The following is a 26,271-nucleotide window of genomic DNA, read 5'->3' as shown; positions in this document are numbered from 1 at the left end:
TGAGGAACGGCTAAGGGAGCTGGGCATGTTTAGCCTGGAGAAGAGGAGGTTAAGGGGTGATATGATAGCCATGTTCAAATATATAAAAGGATGTCACATAGAGGAGGGAGAAAGGTTGTTTTCTGCTGCTCCAGAGAAGCGGACACGGAGCAATGGATCCAAACTACAAGAAAGAAGATTCCACCTAAACATTAGGAAGAACTTCAGGACAGTAAGAGCTGTTCGACAGTGGAATTTGCTGCCAAGGAGTGTGGTGGAGTCTCCTTCTTTGGAGGTCTTTAAGCAGAGGCTTGACAACCATATGTCAGGAGTGCTCTGATGGTGTTTCCTGCTTGGCAGGGGGTTGGACTCGATGGCCCTTGTGGTCTCTTCCAACTCTATGATCCTATGATTCTATGAAAGGTACCTACTTCCAAGGAAATCTGCTTAGGAATTAAATGTAAAACTGGAGACGTATAGTACTCCAAATTAGATGGGGGAAAACCCAGGAAGATTAAAATAAAAAACACTTAACTCAATCACAATACAAACTGTTGTGATGGGCAAAAAGAAAACCATCAGGGAATATGTAAGCAAGTGTCTGAGATACTAGATACTAAACTAGTTCTGCATTCAGACAATCCTCCAAACCATGAAGTAAGTCATGGGGAAAGTTTGCAGCCTTGGCCTGGAGGGCTTGCTCAAATCTTACTCGTTGACCTAGACATAGCAGCATTTGGTAAGGCCAGAAAGTAATATACTTAGTTGTGAGCGTAAGGAAAGGGAAAGGAGGAGCTCTCAAATCCCAGTCCTCCAGTTATGGTTTGGAGGACTGTCTGAATGCAGTCTGAAAGTGTAGCAGCTGTCAAAAGTGATAGTCACAAGTGTAGTTTCCCCACTGTAACACAGTGGTGCCTTGGTTTACAAACTTAATCCATTCCGGAAGTCCATTCTTAAACCAAAGCGTTCTTAAACTAAGGCATACTTTCCCATAGCAGCGGGCAGGGCCGTCTTACCCATAGGCCATAGTGGTGGGGGCACCAGGGCACCGGGCTCTCAGGGGCGCCAGGCCAGGAGTCCAGGGCCCGAGAGTTGGAGTCCGGGGAAACGGCCATGGCGGTGGGCGATGGCTGGGGGAGAAGAGGAGAGCCCCAGGTCCCCCTGCAGCCCTGCCAGAAATGGCGCCGAGCGAGGCTGAGGCCAGCGGAGGGAGTTCCTGGTGCCTTCCTCCACTGCATTTGCCCCGGCTGGGCCTGGCCTTGGTGGTGGAACTGCTGGCCGCAAAGTACTATCAGGACTCAGAGGTGGCCCAGAGGCAGGTACCGCTGGAGGGAGCCTCGCCACGGGGGGACGGAGAAACTTTGTGAGGCGCCTGCGGGGAGGGATGCTAGAAGTCGGGGCTGCTTGGGGGGCAGCAAAGGGGAGAATGAGCGGGGTCGGGGCTAGTCTTGTGTGGCTGAGAAGTTGGCAGGCAAAAAAAGGCATTTCGGGGGTAACTTTTGTTTTGCATTTGGGGAGCCTTTTTGTTTTGCAATCTGTGTATGGTGCAGCTCCAGAGCTGCCTGTTCAGAAAGGAAGCCTTGTGACTTCCAAGTAAAGTGTGTATCCACTGCAACTTCACAGTGCTGTCCTCTCCCAAATCCCATGTGGGATTTTTCAGCGGAATATACCAGTGAATAGGCTGCTAGCCTGAGGTTTGCAATCGTCCATGTGCTGGGGAGCAAGTCCACTTGAATCCCACGGGGTGCACTTCTGCCTAGACATGCATATGCTTGCAATGTAAATATACCTCGCATAGCATTTAATGAATGTAGCCAATTAACAGCCACAGGGAGGGGGTCACCTTCATTGCCCATCTTCTGTAACACTAGTCATCCAATGAAGCACAATGGTTTCTAGCACAATGATTCCTAGGTACAAATTTATTCACCCTGTACAATCCAGATGCTGTTGAACTACAACTCCCACCAACCGAAGCCATCAGGTATGGGGGCTGGTAGGAGCTGATGGGAATTGTAGTCCAACAACATAATATGGGGTGCGCCACAATATCTGCCCCTGCGGTACATAGTCAAACTATGAGATTTGTTGCCACAAGATGTGATGATGGCTACAGGCTTAGATGATGTTAACAGGATGTGTGTGGCATGTTCATGAAAGGTGTGTTGTGGCTATTAGCTATAACAGCTACCTAGAAACCTCTGTGTTTGTGGGCAGTATATATCTGAATGCCAGTTGCTGGGGTGGCTGTCATGTCCTGGTTGTGGGATTCCTAGAGTATCTGGTGTGTGGTGCAGAACTAGAATTAAGTATTTCCAAGTGGGAAGTGCCAGGCGCTGACCAGGAATTCAAGGAAGTCCTTTGGAGGTCTTTAAGCAGGGGTTGGGTGGCCATCTGTCACGGATGCTTCAGTTGAGATTCCTGCATTGGAGGGGCTGGACTAGATGACTCTTGGGGTCCCTTCCAACTCCACAATTCTATGCTCTCCAGTGCCAGAGGCATCATGCCTCTGAGACCGTGTGCACACCATACTTCAAAGGAAAGGGGGTGTAGGGAGAATCCAAGGAAAGGGGGTGTAGGGAAGGAAAGGAGGACCTTTTTCTGCCTCCCCACTTCCAGCCACTCTCTGAAGACTGGAGAAGAGACCCTCTTCAGAATATGAAGGGGACAGGCAGGGGAAGCGTGGCTTTGTTTTTTGAAGCCTTCAGATCAGGACCAGACCATGTGAAAAATGAACATAAGGTTTCAGCTGCAGTTCATTCATTTCGAGCTTTGTATTCTTGTTATAAAAAGTGTGCCGTTGTTGTGCCCATAGCCTTGGTTTAAGGCGCCATTTAGCTCCTGGCTTTCCTATCTCAGTTTCTAACACTGTTGCAGACCTACGTTACTCAAGTCACCAACTAGAACTATTTTGCTACTACACTTGCTTCTAGAACGTGAAGCAACACAAATATTTTCTTTCAGACAGCAAATTTCAGAGGTTAATGTCCATTCTTCTACAGTGCTTTAAAAAAAGCTTCAGTCTCTGTGTGGGGTGGGGTGATGCTTCTCTAAAGTATCGAAGTCCAGTCTTGAAGTTTTCTTTGGTGCTATTTCTCTTGGATGTCATCGTACCATGCTTGCCACCGTTAAAGATCTGCAGATGCAGTTGGAGGAGTACAATCTCAGAGAACGAAGGGAGAAGCAATGGGACAGGTTATTTCTTGCCTGGCTTGGGAACGTTCACGTTTTTCCACCACCATCCCTCCTCTGTCTACTAGGCTTCATCCTGGCCCACCAGGCACTGGGCCATATTCACAGCATCTCAGGATCTCTCCCTGCACCTCAGGACCAGCACAATCAAAAGATCTGGCAATATGGCTTTTATTACGTGGTTTTCTGTATGATTGTTCTAAACCGCTCTGATTTTTTAAAATGAATAGCTATATATAAATGTTTTTATAAATAACATGAATGAAACTCTGTATTGCAGTGTAATCTACATGTATCTTTATTTTTGGTGTGGAATTTTATGGTTGCCATTCTAAGCTACCTTGAAGACTTTTTTGTCAAAAAGCAAATAAAAATAAGGCAATTTAAACTACAAATAATGTAACATGTCAAACAAATCTTGGGGCATGGTAAACTTGCCTCTTGAGCCTTGAGACTGCACAACTTCTTTATCCTTGAAATATGTTTTCTCCCTACTTTTAAACATCTCAGATCCTACAACTACCTAATAGGGCAAAGTCTAACAACATGAATGCAGAGGCAACATTGTCTAAAACCACAATTTATTGTTGTTTCAATTAGTAAAAATAGTGATCAGATATTCAAAACGCAGCATCAGACATGAAGCTCCAAAATTGCACTTGGATCCCTGCATTTATGGATATCATACACCTGTGCTTAATTTTTTTTTGCTTTACAGTAATATATTAGTCCAATTAAAACTCAGCGGAATAAAGAGACACAAGAAACTTCGGATTAGAGCCTGAGAATGTAATATGCTGTGGTTTACCAAAAGAGTAACTGACTAGCAAAATTTGCTGACTTTAAAAACAAACATGGGCAGCAAAGATGTACAGTGGTACCTCAGGTCAAGAACTTAATTTGTTCTGGAGGTCCGTTCTTAACCTGAAACTGTTCTTAACCTGAAGCACCACTTTAGCTAATGGGGCCTCCCACTGCAGCCACATGATTTCTGTTCTCATCCTGAAGCAAAGTTCTTAACCCGAGGTACTATTTCTGGGGTAGCGGAGTCTGTAACGTGAACCGTCTGTAACCCGAGATACCACTGTACTGTAATATGTACTATATCACAATATTGAATTGTAGGACTATGGTAAAGTTCTTAAAACTCTTTTTATACAACACAGAAAACAGACTGTGGTGTCGAAAACAGAGGTGATGATAATTATTATAGATAATTCTATATCATTCTGCACCATATGCCAATTAAATACAGTGGTGCCTCGCAAGACGAACGCCTCGCAAAACGAAAAACTCGCAAGACGAAAGAGTTTTCAGTTTTTGAGTCATTCCGCAAGACGAATTTCCCTATGGGCTTGCTTCGCAAGAAGAAAATCTCCGGGGACCTCTTTTAAAATGCTGGCGGTCGGGAGCAAAGACTTTCGCCCACCGCCGGCCTTCAGAAGAGGTCCTGGACCTCTTCTGAAGGCGGCGGGGGGCAAAAGTCTTTGCTCCCCCCCGCTTGCCTTCCTGGGACAGCGGAGACTTCTCCGCTGTCCCGGGCGATCTTAAAATGCTGGCGGGCGGCAGCAAATCCTTCGCTGCCGACCCCCAGCATTTTAAAAGCCCCCGGGGCAGCGGAGGCTTCTCCGCTGTCCCCCGCCAGCATTTTAAAATCGCCCCAGGACAGCGGAGGCTTCGCTGCCGCCCACCAGCATTTTGAAATCGCCCCGGGACAGCGGGGGCTTTTAAAATGCTGGCGGTCGGCAGCAAAGTGCTCCTGTCCCCAGAGCTTACGGGGCGGGAGGTGGGGAGAAGGGCTTTTCTTCCCACCGCCAGCCTTCAGAACAGCCTTCTGAAGGCTGGCGGTGGGAAGAAAAGCCCTTGTCTCCCCCCCCCCAGCCTTCAGAAGAGGTCGGGGGACAGACTGTCCCCGGACCTGGTCTGAAGGCGGTTTCCATAGGAACGCATTGATTGATTTTCAATGCATTCCTATGGGAAACCGTGCTTCACAAGACGAAAAACTCGCAAGAAGAAAAAACTTGTGGAACGAATTAATTTCGTCTTGCGAGGCACCACTGTACCAAAATGTAAAGTGTTTTAGTAGCTTACTTTGTGCTTTACATTTATTTATGACTTCTACATAACACAATTCCTACTTAAAAGAAAAAATAAATCTTAAATTGATTATTATTCTCCATATCATGACACCTGCCAATAATGCTATGCAGAGGGAATTAAAATTACACATATCCATAACTTTAGCTTGTGATGAATTACAATTTTAATTATGTATTACACATTATTTCCTATTAAATTAGCTACTGTATTTAGAAATATATGGTAATGTAGGAAAAACAACATCATGGTCTCAAAAAATGTACGGCTCAACTTGAAACACAAACGCAAGTTGGTTTGCCACATAACATATGAACATTGCTTCTGCAACTATTTCCCTTTCATTATGTTGACTTTACCTTATTAGCCATAGTTAATTAGGATAAGGCACTGGTTGCAAAAGCCCTAACAACTTTTATGGAACTTAAACACTGAAACTCAGAAAAGTAACAAATGCAAAACCAGTATTTTTTCCAACAACAGCATCTTCATCGCTACTTAGAATTTGTGGCTATATTCAGAATAATTTTTACTATTTAACGTACACCACTCCTGTGCCTGCCAGGGGATGATTTCCGTCTATCCCAGGTGAGCAGGTTGTGTGCAGCTGTGCGAATGTGGAAGGGGCCTAGTGAGGAAGAGGAAATTCCGCACAGAGATCAGCTGGCAGGGAAGTTGGAGAGGGGAAGGAGAGAAGCAAAGGGGTTGAGGAGATCAAGCCCTTCATTTTGAAATGAGCTCCCTTAAAATCTATGGGTCTTACGTACCAGGAAATTTACTGAGGAATAGGATTTAAGTACGCAAATCCTACATAAATGTGGCTGACACTGCTAAAACTATAGAGTTCCAACAATGAACTGTTTTGTCAAAATAAACTTTTTGATACCTATTTTCTTCCCTTTACAAAAACTCTGTCTTGCAAAGTGAAATACTTTGCAAGATGATCTAACTATGTTATAAAGAAGCCCTTAAACTGAAGCTAAGTGGGTGGGTCTGCTCCAATACATGTCTTTATGTCAGAGAGCTTGGAACAAAAACATATAGCAAATGATAGCAAGAATAAAAGCAACGTTAAAAGAAAATCAAAGCATGCTATAATACCTTAGCAAAAAAAAGCTTACTAATGTCTCAGCAGAAAAAAGGATGGCAAGCTGCATGGGTCTTTGTTGTGCATCTTTCTGAGTCATAATTTAAATTCAATACAATACTCATTCCAAACTCCTCAAAGTACACATAATTTCTCATTTGGAAAGCCTGCATGCTGGCACGGCACATCCTAAGCAAGAAGTCTTCAGAGTTAAGATTAGCGATAACTTGGAATTCTCACCCCCAAATATTTTCAGGGCAAAGGGCATGCTTTAAAGGGGACATGATATGTCATAAAGGAGATGTTCTCACACTGCCTCACGGCGAAATGGATTTTATATTATTCAGACAACCAGGCGAACTCTTGCCGTCGTAGTGCGCCACACTGCGGTTATTTCACTTCCTGCCCTCGCCACTCAGCAAGATGAAACAGAGCCCTGTGTGGTTGAGGTGGGCAGGCCAATACGCCCGGGCTTTGCTGTGCTGCAAGGGCAGCCAACGGAAGCGCAGCAGGATGCCAAGGCAGGGATCAGCAGTTCAGCCCCTTGGGCCCAGGGAGCATTTCCATGTCCTTCTGAGTCATATGAAAAGAAAAAAGTCAAAAAGCGGCCCTGCTGTAGGAAGGCATTATAAAGAACATTTGCAAAATGGTTCCCTCCGTTTGGCTCTACTCTAGTTAAGATGTTTTGGCTAATAGCAGTATTCCTGAAAACTTTTTTTTTATTAGATCAAGAGAACTACTTTGTGTTACTTATTAGCTGGAATCAGAAACAATTATTCTCAGTTTAAAACATATTCCTATCAACATGCGCAGCTCTAGTAATCCATAATCCATAGGAATCCATAATGTTCAACAAGGGTTTATTTTCATTGTTAAGTATTACTATTATTATTTATTTCATTTCTATACCACTTTATATTTTTCAGAAAAACCCCTCAAAGTGGTTTACAACCTAATACAGGTGAAACTCGGAAAATTAGAATATTGTGGGAAAGTTCATTTATTTCAGTAATTCAACTTAAAAGGTGAAACTAATATATGAGATAGACTCATGACATGCAAGGCAAGATATGTCAAGCCTTTATTTGTTATAATTGTGGTGATCATGGCGTACAGCTGATGAAAACCCCAAATTGACAATCTCAGAAAATTAGAATATTAAATGAAATCAGCAAAACAAGGATTGCAAATAGACCAGTATTGGACCTCTGGGAAGTAGAAGCATGCATATGTACATGGCTCCGCAAAACTCTTTTCTGATGAGAGCGGCTTTTGCATCTCATTTGGAAACCAAGGACCCAGAGTCAGGAGGAAGAATGGGGAGGCACACAATGCCAGATGCTTGAAGTCCAGTGTGAAGTTTCCACAGTCTGTGTTGATCTGGGGAGCCATGACATCAGCTGGTGTTGGTCCACTGTGCTTCATTAAGTCCAGGGTCAACGCAGCCATCTACCAGGAGATTTTGGAGCACTTCATGCTTCCTTCCACAGACGAGCTTTATGGGGATGCTGACTTCATTTTCCAGCAGGACTTTAGCACCTGCCCACACTGCCAAAAGTACCAAAACCTGATTCAATGCCCATGGGATTATTGTGCCTGACCTGAACCCGATAGAGAATCTATGGGGCATTGCCAAGAGACAGATGAGAGACATGAGACCGAGCAATGCAGAAGAGCTGAAGGCTGCTATTGAAGCATCCTGGTCTTCCATAACACCTCAGCAGTGCCACAGGCTGATAGCATCTATGCCACACCGCATTGAGGCAGTAATTGATGCAAAAGGGGTCCATACCAAGCCCTGAGTACATGTGCATGCTTCTACTTCTCAGAGGTCCATGCTGGTCTATTTGCAATCCTTGTTTTGCTGATTTCATTTAATATTCTAATTTTCTGAGATTGTTAATTTGGGGTTTTCATCAGCTGTACGCCATGATCATCACAATTATAACAAATAAAGGCTTGAAATATCTCGTTTTGCATATCATGAGTCTATCTTATATATTAGTTTCACCTTTTAAGTTGAATCCTGAAATAAATGAACTTTTCCACGATATTCTAATTTTCGAAGTTCCACCTGTATATTTGAAAACATAATCAAAGTTGAAGGATTGTCTGCCAATCAGGATATAGAAGTATGGTTGGTACACAAACGATTTGCAGTAACCATGGCTAAGGATAACAACTGCACCACACAAACTATACTTTAGATATATGCTTATAAGTGATGGGAAGGTCTCACTGATGCTTTTCTATACATATATGTCCTCTGGGATCACAGCTTAGCTTACTGACATAAACCATGATTCTGTGCTGTATGTTTGGGAACTATTATTTACATCTGTATTAGGCCAATGTATACACTTCTAAAAGGAATCAAATCCACAGGAATTGTCCAGAGAAAGATAGTGTGCAAAGTAGGAAATAAAATAATTACAGCACTAGTTTAAAAAGTATTTTTTGTAAAAAATTAAAACATTAAGGGAACCCACTTTGCAGCTGTCTCTCTTGTGCATATAATCCCTTATTAACTACAAAGTGAAGGCCTGCATTGGCTGGCTTAGTTTTTCTGACACAGGCATGGATTCAACTGAACTATGATTCAACAGAAGCCACAAAGAATGCTTGCAAAAGGGTGCAAATTACCACAAGGTATGTATCACACAAGGTATGTATCATTATTATCGTTTATGTTTCTAAGCCAACTTTCTAGAATGTATACTCTCCAGGCAGGTCACAGTTCAACAAAATAAAGTATTAATAAAAACCATGGCAAAATATTTTGCAAAACATAGTTACTCTGAATAATGACTTCTGACAGAAACATCCTCATTATCTCGTGGAAGATAACCAAAAACTGGATCCCACAAGTCTCCTGACGAAGTGAGTTCCACAGCTGTGGCGTCACAGCAAAAGAGTGCCTGCCTCTTCCAATCCAAGCCTGTCTAAATTCTAAAATTCATGGGATACTCTGCAAGATTTCTCCTGAAGATCTGTGACGAGGATACTATAGAGAAGGAAGAGACAATATGGTACCCTCCTGGTGTTGCTGAACTACAACTCCAATCATCCCTGACCACTGGCCATGTTACCAAAGGATAATGTGAGTTGTGGTGCAATATCTTGAGAACACCATCCTGGCTACCTACCTCTGTTATGTATAAGAGCTAATGCCCCAGTAAATAGGAAGGCAGTTTAACATACTGTTGTCACTTACGATTTTATTCTTAAAAACTGTTACAGAAAGCCAAGTTTTACTAGTGCTTAATGATCCCAATCTGAGCATTTAATACCAATTTCTCAATCATATAAATGCAGCTTTTGATCTACCCAAAAGACTGGGTTGTCCATTGACTGTACACTCAATGCTGGAGTCATTCAAGGCCTAACTCAAGCGTTTCTCAAATTTCAATCACAGTTTTAGCTTTGCATACTCCTTACGATACAGCTACCTAGCTTTATCAATACACCTAATATAGCAGCCCCAGTATGTCTTCTTCAACAAGGATCTCTCGTTATGTTAATCTGCAGTTTGTGTGTATGCATACACAGAATTCAATGTGGCTACAATCAGGCCCTTCATCGGCTGGGTGAGGACTGCAGGGCCTGCTCCCTTCCAGGGCCTTCTCCAACTGGCCCAGGGGGCGTGGCCCAGGCCCTTTCTCCCGGCTATAAAGGGACTCCTGCTGCAGGGAAGCCTCGGACCATCGGCTGGGTGAGGACTGCAGGGCCTGCTCCCTTCCAGGGCCTTCTCCAACTGGCCCAGGGGGCGTGGCCCAGGCCCTTTCTCCCGGCTATAAAGGGACTCCTGCTGCAGGGAAGCCTCGGACCATCGGCTGGGTGAGGACTGCAGGGCCTGCTCCCTTCCAGGGCCTTCTCCAACTGGCCCAGGGGGCGTGGCCCAGGCCCTTTCTCCCGGCTATAAAGGGACTCCTGCTGCAGGGAAGCCTCGGACCATCGGCTGGGTGAGGACTGCAGGGCCTGCTCCCTTCCAGGGCCTTCTCCAACTGGCCCAGGGGGCGTGGCCCAGGCCCTTTCTCCCGGCTATAAAGGGACTCCTGCTGCAGGGAAGCCTCGGACCATCGGCTGGGTGAGGACTGCAGGGCCTGCTCCCTTCCAGGGCCTTCTCCAACTGGCCCAGGGGGCGTGGCCCAGGCCCTTTCTCCCGGCTATAAAGGGACTCCTGCTGCAGGGAAGCCTCGGACCATCGGCTGGGTGAGGACTGCAGGGCCTGCTCCTTTCCAGGGCCTTTTCCAACTGGCCCAGGGGGCGTGGCCCAGGCCCTTTCTCCCGGCTATAAAGGGACTCCTGCTGCAGGGAAGCCTCGGACCATCGGCTGGGTGAGGACTGCAGGGCCTGCTCCCTTCCAGGGCCTTTTCCAACTGGCCCAGGGAGCGTGGCCCAGGCCCTTTCTCCCAGCTATAAAGGGACTCCTGCTGCAGGGAAGCCTCGGACCATCGGCTGGGTGAGGACTGCAGGGCCTGCTCCCTTCCAGGGCCTTCTCCAACTGGCCCAGGGGGCGTGGCCCAGGCCCTTTCTCCCAGCTATAAAGGGACGCCTGCTGCAGGGAAGCCTCGGACCATCGGCTGGGTGAGGACTGCAGGGCCTGCTCCCTTCCAGGGCCTTCTCCAACTGGCCCAGGGGGCGTGGCCCAGGCCCTTTCTCCCGGCTATAAAGGGACTCCTGCTGCAGGGAAGCCTCGGACCATCGGCTGGGTGAGGACTGCAGGGCCTGCTCCCTTCCAGGGCCTTTTCCAACTGGCCCAGGGGGCGTGGCCCAGGCCCTTTCTCCCGGCTATAAAGGGACTCCTGCTGCAGGGAAGCCTCGGACCATCGGCTGGGTGAGGACTGCAGGGCCTGCTCCCTTCCAGGGCCTTCTCCAACTGGCCCAGGGGGCGTGGCCCAGGCCCTTTCTCCCGGCTATAAAGGGACTCCTGCTGCAGGGAAGCCTCGGACCATCGGCTGGGTGAGGACTGCAGGGCCTGCTCCCTTCCAGGGCCTTCTCCAACTGGCCCAGGGGGCGTGGCCCAGGCCCTTATTTGGAACAAACTTTTGGGGAAGCTGGGAAGTGTTCTGCAATTGCTTCCCTGTTCCAATGTGTTTTAAAATGTCCTCAAGCAGTCGGTGGCAATTTAAATTTGTATTTCTTTTTTTCCTTTTTTCTCTTGCTGGGGGTGGGTGGGTGTAATGGATATTTGGTTGGGGATTAATTTTAGTGTAATTGTTCTGTTTTTGTTTTCTGTTGTTTTATTGGTTCTGTATAGTTTGTGTTTTGTTTTTAAGGGGCGGGATCAGGGCTGCCTGGGAGTGAGGCCCCAGCCAACATGATGGCTGGGACAAGTTCCACAGGGGGGGAAGCACTGGGACATCCGATCTCGGTGATCATGGGCAGGAGGCGGAGTTACGCTAAGACCAGACCATGTCATTACCGAGGAGGCAGGTTTAGTCGTTGTTTGAAGACTATCCCTGCCTCCGGGTCTGGCCTTGACCAGATGGATACTGGAATCAACAGGGGAAACCCACATAACCTGAAGGTGTTGCTGTGTAATGCCAGGTCAATGGTGAATAAAACCACTGCCATCCACGACCTGATTGTGGATGGAGGATTTGACCTGGCTTGTGTGACAGAGACCTGGTTGAATGAGACAGATGGGCCAGTCCTTGCTGCCGCTTGTCCACCAGGTTTCTCTTACGCACAGCAACCCAGGTCATGTGGGCGGGGAGGGGGGGTTGCAGTGATTTTTAGGAAGTCATTAGTCTGCACCAGGCGTCCTATTGGGAAGACCCAGTTCTCTGAGTGCATGTTCTGGAAGTTGGGCAATAGGGGCAGTACAGGATTCCTTTTGGTGTACCGACCTCCCCGCTGCACCAAGGATTCCCTGCCCGAGCTGCTTCAGGTCGTGGCGGATGTTCTCCTGGAGACACCTAGCCTGGTCGTCCTAGGGGATTTTAACATCCACGCCGACACGACCTTACAAGGGGCCGCTCGGGACTTCGTGGAAAGCATGGCCTCCATGGGGCTGTCCCTGAATAAGTTGGGCCCAACTCATAGTCATGGACATGCCTTAGACCTGGTATTCACCTCTAGCGACGTGGGTGATCTGACACTAAGTAAAAATGAAACCAAAGAAGTGCCATGGTCAGATCACTTCCTGGTGCAACTGGACTTCTCCGCGACCCTTCCCCTCTGCAGGGAGGTGGGACCAATTCGGATGGTCCGCCCCCGCCACTTAATGGATCCAAATGGTTTCCAGAGAGTGGTAGGGGATGCTTTATCCCATGTTGATGGCCTTTCAGCTGATTCCCTGGTGGCCCGCTGGAATGCGGAGTTAACCAGGGCTACCGACTGTCTGGCTCCGAAGCGCCCTCTCCGATTGCATGGAGCCCGGACAGCCCCGTGGTTTTCTTCGGAGCTGAGGGCGATGAAACAATCGCTGAGACGGCTAGAGCGTCGGTGGCAGAAAACTCACTCCGAATCTGACCGGACACAGGTTAGAGCTCAACGTCGAGCCTACCAAGTGGCGATAGCGACGGCGAAGAAGACTTTCTTCACCGCCTCTATTGCATCTGCAGAAAATAGTAGCAGGAGACTCTTTCAGGTGGTCCGCAATTTAACGGAACCACCTTTACCATCGGGGCCTTGTAAAGACCCCAAGATCTCCTGCAACGATTTTGCAAAGTTTTTTGCAGATAAAATCACTCATATTCGGAAGGAGCTAGACACCACCGTGGGAGCAGGGCTGGGGCGGGAGAGTGCTAGAGCCCTGTCTGGTCAAGTTGCATGGAATCAATTTCAATCCGTTACCCCCGAGGATGTGGACAGGCTGCTTGGACGAGTGAAACCAACCACCTGTCTCCTTGATCCTTGCCCATCCTGGCTTATAAAAGCTAGCCGGGAAGGGCTGGGCGATGGGCTCTGCGGGGTGGTGAATGCTTCCCTCTGTGAGGGAACATTCCCAGATCCGCTGAAAGAGGCGGTCATTAAACCGCTTCTTAAAAAACCATCTTTAGACCCGGCCAGTATGGCCAACTATCGCCCAGTCTCAAATCTTCCATTCTTGGGCAAGGTGATTGAGCGTGTGGTTGCTGAACAACTCCAGGCACGCCTGGAGGATGCGGACCATTTGGATCCCTTCCAATCAGGGTTCAGGCCTCATCATGGGACTGAAACTGCCTTGGTCGCACTGGTTGATGATCTCCGGCGGGCTAGGGACAAAGGTGAGAGTTGTTTCCTAGTTCTGCTGGATCTCTCAGCGGCCTTTGATACAATCGACCATAACATCCTTCTGGACCGTCTAGAGGGGTTGGGAGCTGGGGGCACTGTTATACAGTGGTTTCGCTCCTTTCTCCTGGGCCGTGTTCAGAAAGTGGTGGTGGGGGATGAGTGTTCAGACCCTTGGGCCCTCACTTGTGGGGTGCCTCAGGGTTCCGTCCTCTCCCCCATGCTTTTTAACATCTATATGAAGCCGCTGGGAGAGATCATCAGGGGGTTTGGACTGGGTGTCCATCAATATGCAGATGATACCCAGCTCTACCTTTCTTTCAAATCAGAACCAGTGAAGGCGGTGAAGGTCCTGTGTGAGTGCCTGGAGGCGGTTGGAGGATGGATGGCGGCTAATGGATTGAAGTTGAATCCTGACAAGACAGAAGTACTGTTTTTGGGGGACAGGGGGCGGGCTGGTGTGGAGGACTCCCTGGTCCTGAATAGGGTAACTGTGCCCCTGAAGGACCAGGTGCGTAGCCTGGGAGTCATTTTGGACTCACAGCTGTCCATGGAGGCACAGGTCACTTCTGTATCCAGGGCAGCTGTCTACCAACTCCACCTGGTACGCAGGCTGAGACCCTACCTGCCCGCTGACTGTCTGGCCAGAGTGGTGCATGCTCTAGTTATCTCCCGCTTGGACTACTGCAATGCGCTCTACGTGGGGCTACCTTTGAAGGTGACTCGGAAACTACAGCTAATCCAGAATGCGGCAGCTAGACTGGTGACTGGGGGCGGCCGCCGAGACCACATAACACCGGTCTTGAAAGACCTACATTGGCTCCCAGTACGTTTCCGAGCACAATTCAAAGTGTTGGTGTTGACCTTTAAAGCCCTAAACGGCTTCGGCCCAGTATACCTGAAGGAGCGTCTCCACCCCCATCGTTCTGCCCGGACACTGAGGTCCAGCGCCGAGGGCCTTCTGGCGGTTCCCTCATTGCGAGAAGCGAAGCTACAGGGAACCAGGCAGAGGGCCTTTTCGGTGGTGGCGCCCGCCCTGTGGAATGCCCTCCCATCGGATGTCAAGGTGATGGACAACTACCTGACATTCAGAAAACATCTTAAGGCGGCCCTATTCAGGGAAGCTTTTAATGTATGATATTTTAGTGTTTTTTGGTTTCTGTGGAAGCCGCCCAGAGTGGCTGGGGAGGCCCAGCCAGATGGGCGGGGTACAAATAATAAATTATTATTATTATTATTATATAATACCTCTTTCCATTTTAAAATGTGTGCGTTTCCTCAATCCAGTCCAGTCACATACAGCTTTACAAAATACAACTGAGTAAGATTTTAACCTAGCAACGCATGGCTACACTTTCACACAGATGGCGTAATAAAAAAAACAACCCACTCATTATTACCAGTAGCTGCATCAGGATATGACCAGGGCAAGATATGATCATGGAATGCCCAGAAGAAGCTATAATAACTTCCTTCTCAGGCAGTGGCGTAGCGTGGGTTGTCAGCACCCGGGGCAAGGCAAGTAATTTGCGCCCCCTAACCCGTGGATTTGCGCCCCCTAACCCTAACCCCCAGATGTTGCGCCCGGTGCGGCCGGCCCCCCTGCACCCCCCACGCTACGCCACTGTTCTCAGGGGATAGGCTCACTATTCTGAACTCAGTTCACATGGACATTTTACTACGTGGCAGCGCATTCCTATCTTTCCCTTTCCATCGCAATACCTGATTGCTATGTATTTGGGATCTCCACGAACCTACTCTGTATACACCCCCTTTACGAGTACGATGAGTCTATCTTAAACCAGAAACCCTATGGGCGTGAACGTAAGGCTCTTGTGCATTGACGCTGAAGAAAGGTACCTCCATAATAACAAGAATCCTGTGAAGATAAGACAGAGGCGAAGCAAAAGTATTCAGTTCGAGAAGCTGTGAATTTTTAAGAAAATGGAACTTTTTTGCAGGAAAAATGTGGACAATAAAGAGAATTCCATTTATCATTTTAAAAGTTATCTATGTTTCCTGAATATATAGATGATGTGCAATAGTATATACATCTAGTATATACATTTAGTATGCATATATTTGTGCATACTAAATGTGGGGAAATTCTGGTACTACTGTACGTTATTTCATTGTTTTCTGCATTTTTCAAAAATAAAATAAATGTACTATTTGGGGGGGGGAGTACACCTACTCTAATCTTGCTTAATTCCTCCCCCCCCCCCCGGATGCTTTTGCTGAATTTTTAACTACAGTTCCATTATACGTGGTGTAATAGGAAATAGTACTTTTCTAAAAGAAAAGGAAGGCTCTCGGGACGCCCATTCTCATCTATTATCTTCACATGCGGTTATTTATCTAACCACAATCTGTCTGTTTCTAGGAAGTGGTCACTTCAGGCCTCATTTTATTTTACTGCTGCTTGCCCTTCTGCTTTTTACGTATGTCGTAGTGCCTTTAATAACCTGCTTCTGCCATGATAGGAAGGATTCTGTGTACATCTCCCAGGCTGGATAGCAGGCCATGTGCAGAGCTGGGTGCTGCCCCTGTAATTCCCACACGTGGGTTTTTAAAAGCTAAAATCCTGGTGATCAGCCATTCCAGAGAGGAACCAGAGGAAAGGATCCGGTCCTTCCTGTCTTCCCCCAAAACTGCTGATCAGAGGGATTTCAGGTTTGTAAAAAAGGCTGCATCACTTGTGCTTCACTGAGGTGCTTGACTGCAATTGTATACACAGATAGATTTACTTCAGTAGGGCTGTATTGCATATAATGGAGCTCAGGATTCCCGACTTTGTCTAGCTCTGGTGTGAATTTTACTTTTAAATAAGGAATCCCTTCCTGCTCAGTACTTGGTACAGCAAAACCTGCAATGCTGGTAGATTTTCATGAAGGAAATACTTTTTGGATACACCGTATTTCCTTGCCAAACCCTTGAAAAGGACAAAGTTAGGACAAGAAAGGTAAAATCCCAATTTATTTGTAGCATATTCCACACCTAAATATCACAATTATTATCTGTACACACCGTACATGCTATATATTACAGGAACACACTCACGCATGATCATAATTTCTGTCTTGGCACTAACCTAGAATTCTAGTCCTAAAAAGACTCCCTGAAATTATTCCCATTAATTTCAATACGCCTTTCTTCCACTGACTTGGCTTAGGATCACCGTCTCTGCAAGTACTTACTTTACAATGGTATGAAAATTGCAGAAGAGTAAATAACCTAATCATGTTGTTCCTGTTCATCTCTTACCAATTTATCCAATTTAATTCCTCTCACATCCTCCAAAATTCCCATAGTTAATTTAAAGAGATTATCTTAAGTATACTTTCAAATGTGATTTTCCAACATAATAAATTACCCTCAGTATCCACAATAACTTTTCTTCATATAACACAAAAACAAATTAGCCATAAAAATCTTGGACATGGATGCAATTTACTGAAAGCACAAATGCTAAAAAGTGGTAGCGATTTAATACGTACACTTCTATTACAGTTGTTTGGGGAAGGCATAGGCCTTTCTGAACTATGAAGAAACCAATGCTGTATTTCCTCCAGAATGTTTTATCTCTTTGGTCTCAGATTATCGGCATAAACACACACATCAGCTGTAGATACAGATGCTATTATTTGCATTTTACATTATGTTACCATTAAACAATTCTCCACAAGAGCTACTACATGGCTGCCATCCTCATATGGGCTAATGTCTCTGTTTAAAAAGTGTCTCTATACAAACCAGAAAGTATGTTCTACGTATTTGCAATTTCACAACCCCACCTATTTTTTAAAGTGCACTTAAATTTAAGAGATACACAAGCAGATGTATTGCAATACATTCTCCTCCTTGGCTAAACTGAAATCTCCCACACTTGTCTAAAAAAAAAAGAGGAAGAAGCTTCGACATCAGAAACGAAAGCTCAATCCAAGTATTTTTTCATTTAGCAAAGAACAATACTTTCTTTTTTATCTATGCATATTTTAATTGGGAATATGAATAAAACTAAGCGTATTAGAGGTTCAGCTCATGCACAGTATGAATATATCTAAAATGTACAGTGTTTGCCAAACTGGCTGACTGTCAAGTTCATCAAAAGAGCATCCATATCCACATGTTGTTTTGATGTATACATTGGTTTCCAGTAAAAAAAGAAAAAGAAAAACATTTGCATAAATGCTTTTGTTATGAATAATTAAAAAGTAGACATCCATATATTATGACTGGCCATAGACGCAATATGTATACATAGTGCAGTGACATACTTCAGATTCCTCTGGGGATTTTACAAAAATAATGTAAACTGTATGATTATAATATTAATCCCTCTCCTTATCAAATAACGTGTGGTACAGATGTGCCTAAATACATGTCATTGCACTACTTGGGCAAAGGTTATTGCCACTGAATTGTGTTACCAAAGGATATAGTTTTAAATGTTGTCGTTTTTTAAAAGCCTATCGGTTCCTCGATACATGTGAGCATGCAGACAGACACGCAAAGCCTTGCAATAAGGGAGAGTATAAAGCTTCCAGTTCCAAGAGAAAGCATGGTCAAATAAAAGTCAGAACAGACTACACAATCTGATTCAGTGCCATATCTCTGCAAAGTGCCATTCTGGTAAAAAGGCGTATCATCTATATAATAATTTTTATGTATCATGTATGTATACCTCCACCTACGCACCAAAAGGTAAGGAAACACACCACTCATGAAAACTTGTCAGTGAAGCAAAACCAAAACTGCCACAAGACCCAGAACATTTGCATTCAAAAACAAACCATGCATCTGATTTTCTGAAAAATGAAAGGTTGCTGGTTTTAAATCAGGTTGACAAAATGATAGAATGAAAACGATAGGCACAGAAATTGGAAAAAAACCAGTAACTACACAACATCCTTAAATCTAAAAGCCGTCATTTTTAGCAAGCTGGACTGAGACCCGGCTAGGCCAATGAAGATGTTGCTGGTTAGGTGGTCTAACTTAGTGAATCCTAGGACAATCCACCAATATCCAATCTGAGGGATTAAACTTCGTTTTCCTCTCGGCAATTTTACTCTGTTCCCCCACTCTGTTGTGAATGCTGCTAAATGTGAAATGTTGCGACGTAATAATCAGAAGCATCTAAGGAAGGGACTGACTCTTACCCGGGGAAGAGTAGGAATCCAGCCACAAGGACAAGAAGCAGAGAGAGGACGACAGTGTGTTCACCTTGCAGTTCTGCGGTCTCCTGTGAAAGCAGATGGAAGACACTCGGTGATCTCCGTGGCATTTCTTGCTTTTGCAAGTGCACACAGGCCTGGCAAATATGGGAAGGCGGTCCTTCCCTAGCAACCACAGGGCTCCAGCCTCGCAGCCACATGCTTTCCCTGCCACCGCTGCCCCCCTGGCTGCCAGCTCCCAGCAACAACAATAGAAGAGGCAGAGAGGGGTGGCATGAGAGAGTAGGAAAGACACTGTGAGGGAGGGAGGCAGAATGAGAAAGGAAAGGGGGGAGAGGAGAGGAGTGTGTTAAGCTTGTCTGGCAGTTAACAAGTCTTGAATGAAGAATGTTAGCAAACAGACAAACAGCATGCCTGGTGCATGCTAATGTCCCTGGATTCACCACTGACAGTTTGAATAATTCAGTAGGCAAGGAAAGAAAGAAAGAAAGAAAGAAAGAAAGAAAGAAAGAAAGAAAGAAAGAAAGAGTCTCTTCACTCCTTTTGAATGCATGCAGAAAAAGTATCTTTTCAACTTTTCCCTTCGCCCATTTTGGATGGCAAAATTCAATCATAATTTCAGATAGACTTTGTAATTCCTGATTGTCTGCTCCCCCCCAATCCTTCTATCCCCTATTTTACTGCTTTTTACCTTGAAGTTGGCACCTGTCCTGGAGGTAGCATTTTTAATGCACCAGCCCTGTGTTTCCATTAGGGTGGAGGATGAGAAGCAGAAGAAAATGCCAGGATGCTTGGGCAACCAAAACATGTAAATATTTCCACTTGTATCAGGCTAACTTTTCAAAGGGGTGCAGGTGAATAGCCTTTCCCACACAGGAGATTCTCTTATACACTCCAGACAGTCCAAAAGAGAGAGAAAAAGGGGGGAGGAAGGAGAATGCGCCAGCATTCTATTCAGAAAAGGAAAAACATTTTTAAAATATCACATTTTCATAGCTTGCAAACTACGCAAATCCTGATGGGTTGGTCAAAAGTAATAAACCCCCAGATAAGGAGAGAAAACAGCGGGGTTTGGGGAAGTACTTAAAACCTCAAAGCAAAGTGCAGTGAAGGAGATGAAAAAATATTCCAAATATTGTAAGAGGGGGAAGAGGAGTTAAAAATACAGCCAAGGGGAAGGGGAGCAGTGGTCCTTTCTGGCCATGTTTTAAAAATGATAAAAAAGTTTTTGAAGGCCATCTGAAGGGGAGGCGGCCCTTGAAGCAAGCGGCAAAGGAATCCCCTCGTCCTCCCCCCGCTCGCTCGCTCTCTCTCGCGACTCGCGCAATCGGGCCGAGGCGAGCAGACGGAGCGCGCGGCGGAAGCCCAGGAGGAAGACGTACTTACGCACATAGGCATCTCTCGCTCTCTCTCTCTCGCGCGCGCGCCGACACACACACGGTTCCTTGCGCCCGATCTGCAGCGCAGCGAGGTCTCTTCGCTTTGCCTTTGCTCGCCTGCCTTTGGCCGCCGCCCCTGCGAGCCAGCAAGAGCTCTTCTTCTGCCAGCCCAATGCGGGCTTGTGCTTGTGACGCGGCGGGGGGGGGGGGCTGGAGGACTGGTGCAGTGGCAGAGAAAGAAGGGAGCCCGAGTGGGATCGGGGGCTGGGGGGGCTTCGCACACACATGCACCAGGCGCGCGCGCGCGCGCACGACATGCCCAGATGCTGCAGAAAGGCGCTTTGCTTCCTTCAACTTTGGCGGCGCCTCCTCCGCCTGGTCTCCCCCGCCCCGACTCGGTGCCAAAGAGGAAAGGCACGCAAGGCACACAAAGCCCGGAGAGAAACTCACTCCATCTTTAGAGGGAACGGGCTGCAGGTTGGCAGCGCAAAGGCGTCCGCAGGCCCCGTTGGGAAGCTGCGCCCGAGGCGGGGAAGGGAAATCAGGGCAGCCACTGGCGGAGACGAGAGAGAGCGGGGGGGGGGGGAGCAGCCCTTGTTTTCTGCTGCCCTTCCCTCGCCAGCAGCTGCACAGCCCAGCCGAGGCTGCTCGGCCTGGCGACGAGCTTGGCAGCGAGTCAAGCGCCGATCAGCATTTGGGCGAGACAGCTCAACGGCGGGGCTGGAAGAGAAACAGCTGCCATGGGCGCGCCGGGAGGGAGGAAGGGGCGAGGCGAGCGGGCGGGCGGCCTCGCGCGCCCCCCTCGCGGCCACGCGCCCCGGGGCTGCTCCACGCGGGGGGGGGGGCGGCATCCTGAGGAGACTCGCCGCTCTCGCTCCATCCTCCTCTGCCCCCGAACAGACTCGAGGAGTCGGGCCAAAAGCCCGTCGCTGGTTTTCCTTTGGGGAAAGGGCCCTTTGGTGCCCGCCCCCGCCCCGCTTGACACTTCCTGCCCACTTTCCAAGCCCAGAGAATCCTTCCAGTTCTTCGAGGAAACGAAGCCTCCGCCGCCTCCTTGATATATATATATATGAGGGAAGACGCGTGAAAAGAGAGATTCTAAGGTGTCCCCGTCTCTTCTCGGGCCTCGCTCGGGGCTTTCCCCATGGAGCGCTCTTGAGGCGGCGCGTCCTCGGCGAAACTTCCCTTTGCCCAAGAAGCCTTCCCCCCCCCCCGACCCGGGCGAACTTCTGCTGGCGACTGTGGCGCCCGAGGCGTCTGCGCTGCCGCCGGACGAAGGTGGGCTCTTCTTCTCCGCCTTTCCTTTTCCATTTTCAACGTGCGCCCTCCTGGCGTCGGGACTGGGGCTGTCTTCTGCTGCTTCGGGCGTTGCGTTTCACGTGTGAATGTGTCCCTGCCCAGGGCGGCAGCCCCCCTTGGTCTCTCTTCGTGGCCTGGGCTCTGCAGATCGAGGGCTTCTGCCTCCCGCCTGCCGAGCTGCTGCTGGGCTGAGACAGACCTGCATTGGAAAGGGGGCTGAACCCGCACATCGTCTAGCTTCGGAGGGTGGAGAAGGTGTTCCGCAAACCCTTCCACCACCCTTTGCAATGGCTTTCTTTCTCTTCTGCTCTGTAGATAGACCGACCCATCACACATATCTCAGCCCTGAGATATTCAGTCAAAGGGTGAGCAAAAAAGAAAGTGCAAGGCCTGCACAACCCCCCCCCCCACCTCTCTCTCTCTCTCTCTCTCTCTCTCACACACACACACACACACACACACAGCAACAACAACAACCACAACCATATTTCTTGGTGGGCCTGCTTTGGCACACATCAGCATTTCTACCCATCCAAGTGTCCTTTTGCGTCACATCTCACCATTTCAATCAACCAATTGAAATCCCACTTTCATATTTTAAATAGATAGATACATAGATAGATTTCCCCCCTATTGGTGTATTTGTAAATCAGCGTATTTCGTACGGTTCTCTCTCTCATACACACAGATACGCGCAAGCTTTATAATGCTCAATTACCCAGCACATTTTTAAGGGACGCCTTGCAATATTCGAGCACAAAATCTCTGACTTCTATGAAGATACTTTGCCAAACCTACTCGACTTTCTCTTCAGACAATGGTAGAGACTGCAGCCTCAGGGAGCAGTTAGGGAACCTGACCGGGGCTTTTGCCTGGATGTAGAATTGCCATCATCTCATTTTGACTCAACTCTCTTCAAATTCTGCTGACAGGATTATGACAAATATTTGCCCATGTACTGCCATGAGAAAAATTCTCATTAGAAATAGCACCTTTTGTTCCTAAGAGCTGACAGGAAAATATATCAATTGGAAGAAGTCAACTGTATAGTTTTGCTTTATTTCAAAATATTTTTCACTTCTGGGATACTGACCACCTTGCCTTTTCCTTGACAGCTCATAGGCAGGCAACAGCGCAGCTAATCCCCCTTTCCAAATGCAAGTTCATAAGAAGTACTAGAAATTCACAGCACTGAAATTATCTGGTCTCCTGTCCACTTACATAGTTTGTCTATATTTAAGCTTATTTTGAAACAGCAAAGCTCACATTGTAACTACTGCTAGTCTAGTGGGCATCTTATCTAACAGCTAGTATAGGGAAAACAGCCTATTTGTCTTAACTAGAACTGCAGCCTGACAGTGCATATATAGCAGCGAGTTACAAATATTGCAATACATGCCAATTTCCCTCTCCCCCCCCCCCCGGCTTTGTCCACATTTGGCCATTTTAAAAAGGCACCTGCCATCCTTAGAAAGTGTCTCAGAAAATTTGGCTTCCCACGGACCTTGTCTCATCTTTGTTTTGGTCTGCTGCTGCTGCTGCTTGCTTGCTTTTGAGACGGAGAGGAAACACGAATGTTTTTAATATCTGTGCTGTGATACTATGGTACGAAAATTGTATAAAACCATTAAACCACCTATTCAATTAACACTCGTTTCCCATTATTTATTCTGAAGTAGAGAATCATGAATCAAGTATATAGTAGACTATAAAATATTTCTGCATTGGCACAGATTTGTAATATTATCTTAAATGCTGGTTATCTGCCACTAATAATTATATTTTCAGATGCAAAATGCAGTAGCGAGATGAATATATAAACCCCACCCAAATGAATTAACTTTTACTAGCTCTAGATCCACAATAACATTTTATCTATCTTTTATTTGTTTGCATTAATCATGGGAGCATATGGTAGCAAGTTTACTTTTGATTTTATTCAGTAAGAAACAGAAATGTGAAGTATACATTCCTTCTAAATTATTGTATGATTTTATCTTGTGGAGATGACATAAACCAACACTTAAATGGTTCTGGAAAGTGAAAATAATTACCTGGATACTTCTGAACCAAACTTCTCTGGTATGAGAATTTTAAGAAGACAGAGAATTTAGTAATTGTTTTTTTTGTCAGTGAGCCATATTATGGGGTGGTTGTTTTTCATTTTCTTAATGTTTACTTCAAGCAATTTTTTTTAAAAAATGTCTCTCAGTCTCTTCATGTCTGTCTCTGTTCAGGATATATATATTTTTAAAACACAACAGTTTTTTTTTTATTTTTAAGGATTAAAAACTCTTGATAGAGACTTGAAATATTCTAGGAAAGACACCTTTTCTATTTCATAAATCAAAACTACATAAATGATTAATTTCAATATGGCACTTGAAATGGCAAATATTAAATGCTGCTGTCTTTTAATACTGAGATTTTGGGTGACACAAGGACAAAATTACTATACTTAATATTCTCTTGTACATGTAATTAGCTACACATGTTTTTACTTGCGCTGCATTTCCTTATGTGAGATGCATCTGGTGGCGAAAGAGCCATCAGACATGAAGCACAGCTGAGAACGGCAGTGCAGCACATAAGGCTGTTTCTAACACTACACTACAGTCACAATCCACACAACCACCATGGAAAGGAAGGAGGAAACTGTAGCGCTCTCCTTCAGCTCCCATCAATTTCAATAGGACTTAACTGCCTTATTTCATAGGGAACTTGGCACCGAACTGGTAAACCTATATAAATGATACTTCGGATGTAGAACAAAGTTTCGCCCCTCAACACACAATTTGTTTTCACATAAAAAATAAAAAATAAAAATAACAGTGCATTGAATTAGTCGAATTAGTGAATTAAACACAGAGTATTGAGAGGTTACTTTCCTTTTTTAAAAAATGGGGGAGGGACAGAACAGCTTACTTTAAAATACATTTTCAGCAAATCTAAAGCAGTAAAGATTCACATCTGCTCAGTATCAACACACACTGACTATTAACACTGGATATTAACATTCATGGGTTTAAAGAGCTATTTGGTGTACCATATAATTAAGATAAAAATAAATATATTTCATATATTTACTCTTAATACTACCTTCATCTTTTCACATTGCTTTAACTTTGCATTATGTTGTATCAAAACTCATTTCACTGCAGCACATTTGAACCCCATTGATATATAAGAAAGTCAATGCTACATTTTTAATACTTGCTATATTTACGACACATTATATATTCTGTCATTTACTAAGCTGCTTCATTAGTATCTATTTACAAAACAAAACAGCCACTTTCAGTGTATTGGACAGTAATTCTAAAATAACGTAAGAATTAACGTGACTGTTGTTATGCTTAGCTTGTTGCTATGGCAGTCCTGTCACTGACATCTAAGATTATGCTAATATTTAACAAAACATTTGCTTTTCCTTTAATATTTTATTCCCCATAGAAGGCAATAAATAAATATAGGTTCAATAATTATGTATTTCAAAAACTTTACCCTTCTCAGCCTTCTGTATGCTCATCTGCTTACTTAGGTGTGCAGCCTTGTCATGGAATGATGCCCAACTAATTTTTATAATTTAGATAACGATTTGTATCATTGAGTTTTTATGCTAGCCCGTTTAAATGCATTCCCCCCATTTGTACTGTTTGGAAGGTTCCAAAACATACCCTTCCAGAAAGACTTTGCTCTTGTGGTATGAATACACCAGATACAATATACCATATAATTTTGGACTGCCTTCTCTTTTATACTCTTCGGAGACACCTAATGGTGACTCCTTTGAAGTTTAAAGTATCTACTTGCAAAGAATTTGTAATGCAATATTTGTTGAGGGATGGTATTCTTGAAACTACTGAGATTGGTTTCAGGATATTTAGCAGAGATTTTAAAAGTCAAATCTAAAGTTACTTAATATTACTTAATGTTGGCTATTGAATCTTTTGTATGTCTGGATTACCAATGTTTTAGGACCCCCCCTTTATGATTTAATTATCTAAATTATGGGAATAAAGGCTGAATGAATGCATGAGGCAACATCAGCCCTCCATTAAATACACTGGATGTGATTCCCCCCATCCTTGTTTTTAGGATTTTCTGCATCTGTTCACATTCCTGTCTATAAGATGTGGGCTTTTGCCTTTCTCACTTTTATTTTTGAGGTAGAAATTTTACTTATTTCCTTTAAAAAATGAAGCACCGTGAGTTCAGAAGTTATACAATAGTAGAACTCTACCCTAGTTTGATGCACTTAGCAGTACAATCCTATACGTTGAGTTCAGTGGAGCTTACTGCCAGCCAATTGTGTATAGCAGCCTAAAGAAGAGAAGCCTGGTGAAATACTTGACAAGTACTTTTGAAACCCTTTTAATATTTGAAACGCAGTGATCTATAAACCGAAAACTACATAAATAATAAAATCTTATAAATTTACAAGCTTTCCTCAGTGAATTTTGTGCATGGCACATGGACACACAAGGTAGGCCTGGACACTTAATTTTCCCACTAATTGTAATCTTGCTTCAAAAAAAAATGACGCAACAGGGCTGATAGCAAAAAATATTATTTTAAAATTATTTTTAAGCAACTTGCACATTTATTTTCCTTTCAGCAATTACAAATATTTATGCATTGAACCATAACAGAATATAAATAAATATGCAAAATAAACACGTGCTATGTGTTAAAAACTGTGTGGTTCAGAAAATTGCTCAGAACTGCAGGTTGTAAATAATTCTTCTCAGTTCATTCTGGAGCAGCCTATTTCAAATTTCACCAGTAAGTCAATCGCAATGTTTTTAAAAAGCCTTCACCACAGTAAGTAATGTTAATTATACAA

At 45.3% G+C, this 26,271-nt stretch overlaps 1 protein-coding gene across 15 annotated transcripts in view; it reads right to left on the bottom strand.

The window, feature by feature from the left end:
* The window catches only part of LOC308585415 (uncharacterized protein), a 212,077-nt gene that overhangs the window by 91,698 nt on the left and 94,108 nt on the right, over window positions 1-26,271 (bottom strand). For 6 of the 15 annotated variants that reach the window (XR_014007371.1, XR_014007372.1, XR_014007373.1 and 3 more), the window contains exons 1-2: window positions 19,439-20,045; window positions 18,733-18,815 (exon numbers count right to left, since the gene is read on the bottom strand). Coding sequence is in view for 1 of the 15 variants with exons in the window: in XM_081191080.1 (XP_081047206.1) it covers window positions 18,733-18,815 (83 nt within the window). In the remaining 14 variants the exon portion in view is untranslated. Of the gene's footprint in view, window positions 1-2,598; window positions 3,116-5,237; window positions 6,929-9,277; window positions 9,360-15,206; window positions 17,196-18,732; window positions 18,816-19,438; window positions 20,046-20,133; window positions 20,567-26,271 lie in introns of those variants that run through there. The other 9 variants (XR_014007368.1, XM_081191080.1, XR_014007378.1 and 6 more) reach the window with 8 other exon arrangements.

The sequence above is a fragment of the Podarcis bocagei genome (assembly GCF_964188305.1).
Source record: "Podarcis bocagei genome assembly, chromosome: 4".
In the NCBI taxonomy this organism is placed as follows: Eukaryota; Metazoa; Chordata; class Lepidosauria; order Squamata; family Lacertidae; genus Podarcis; species Podarcis bocagei.
The sequence above is the reverse complement of the archived record's forward strand: the minus strand, read 5'-3'. Positions and strand labels throughout refer to the sequence as shown.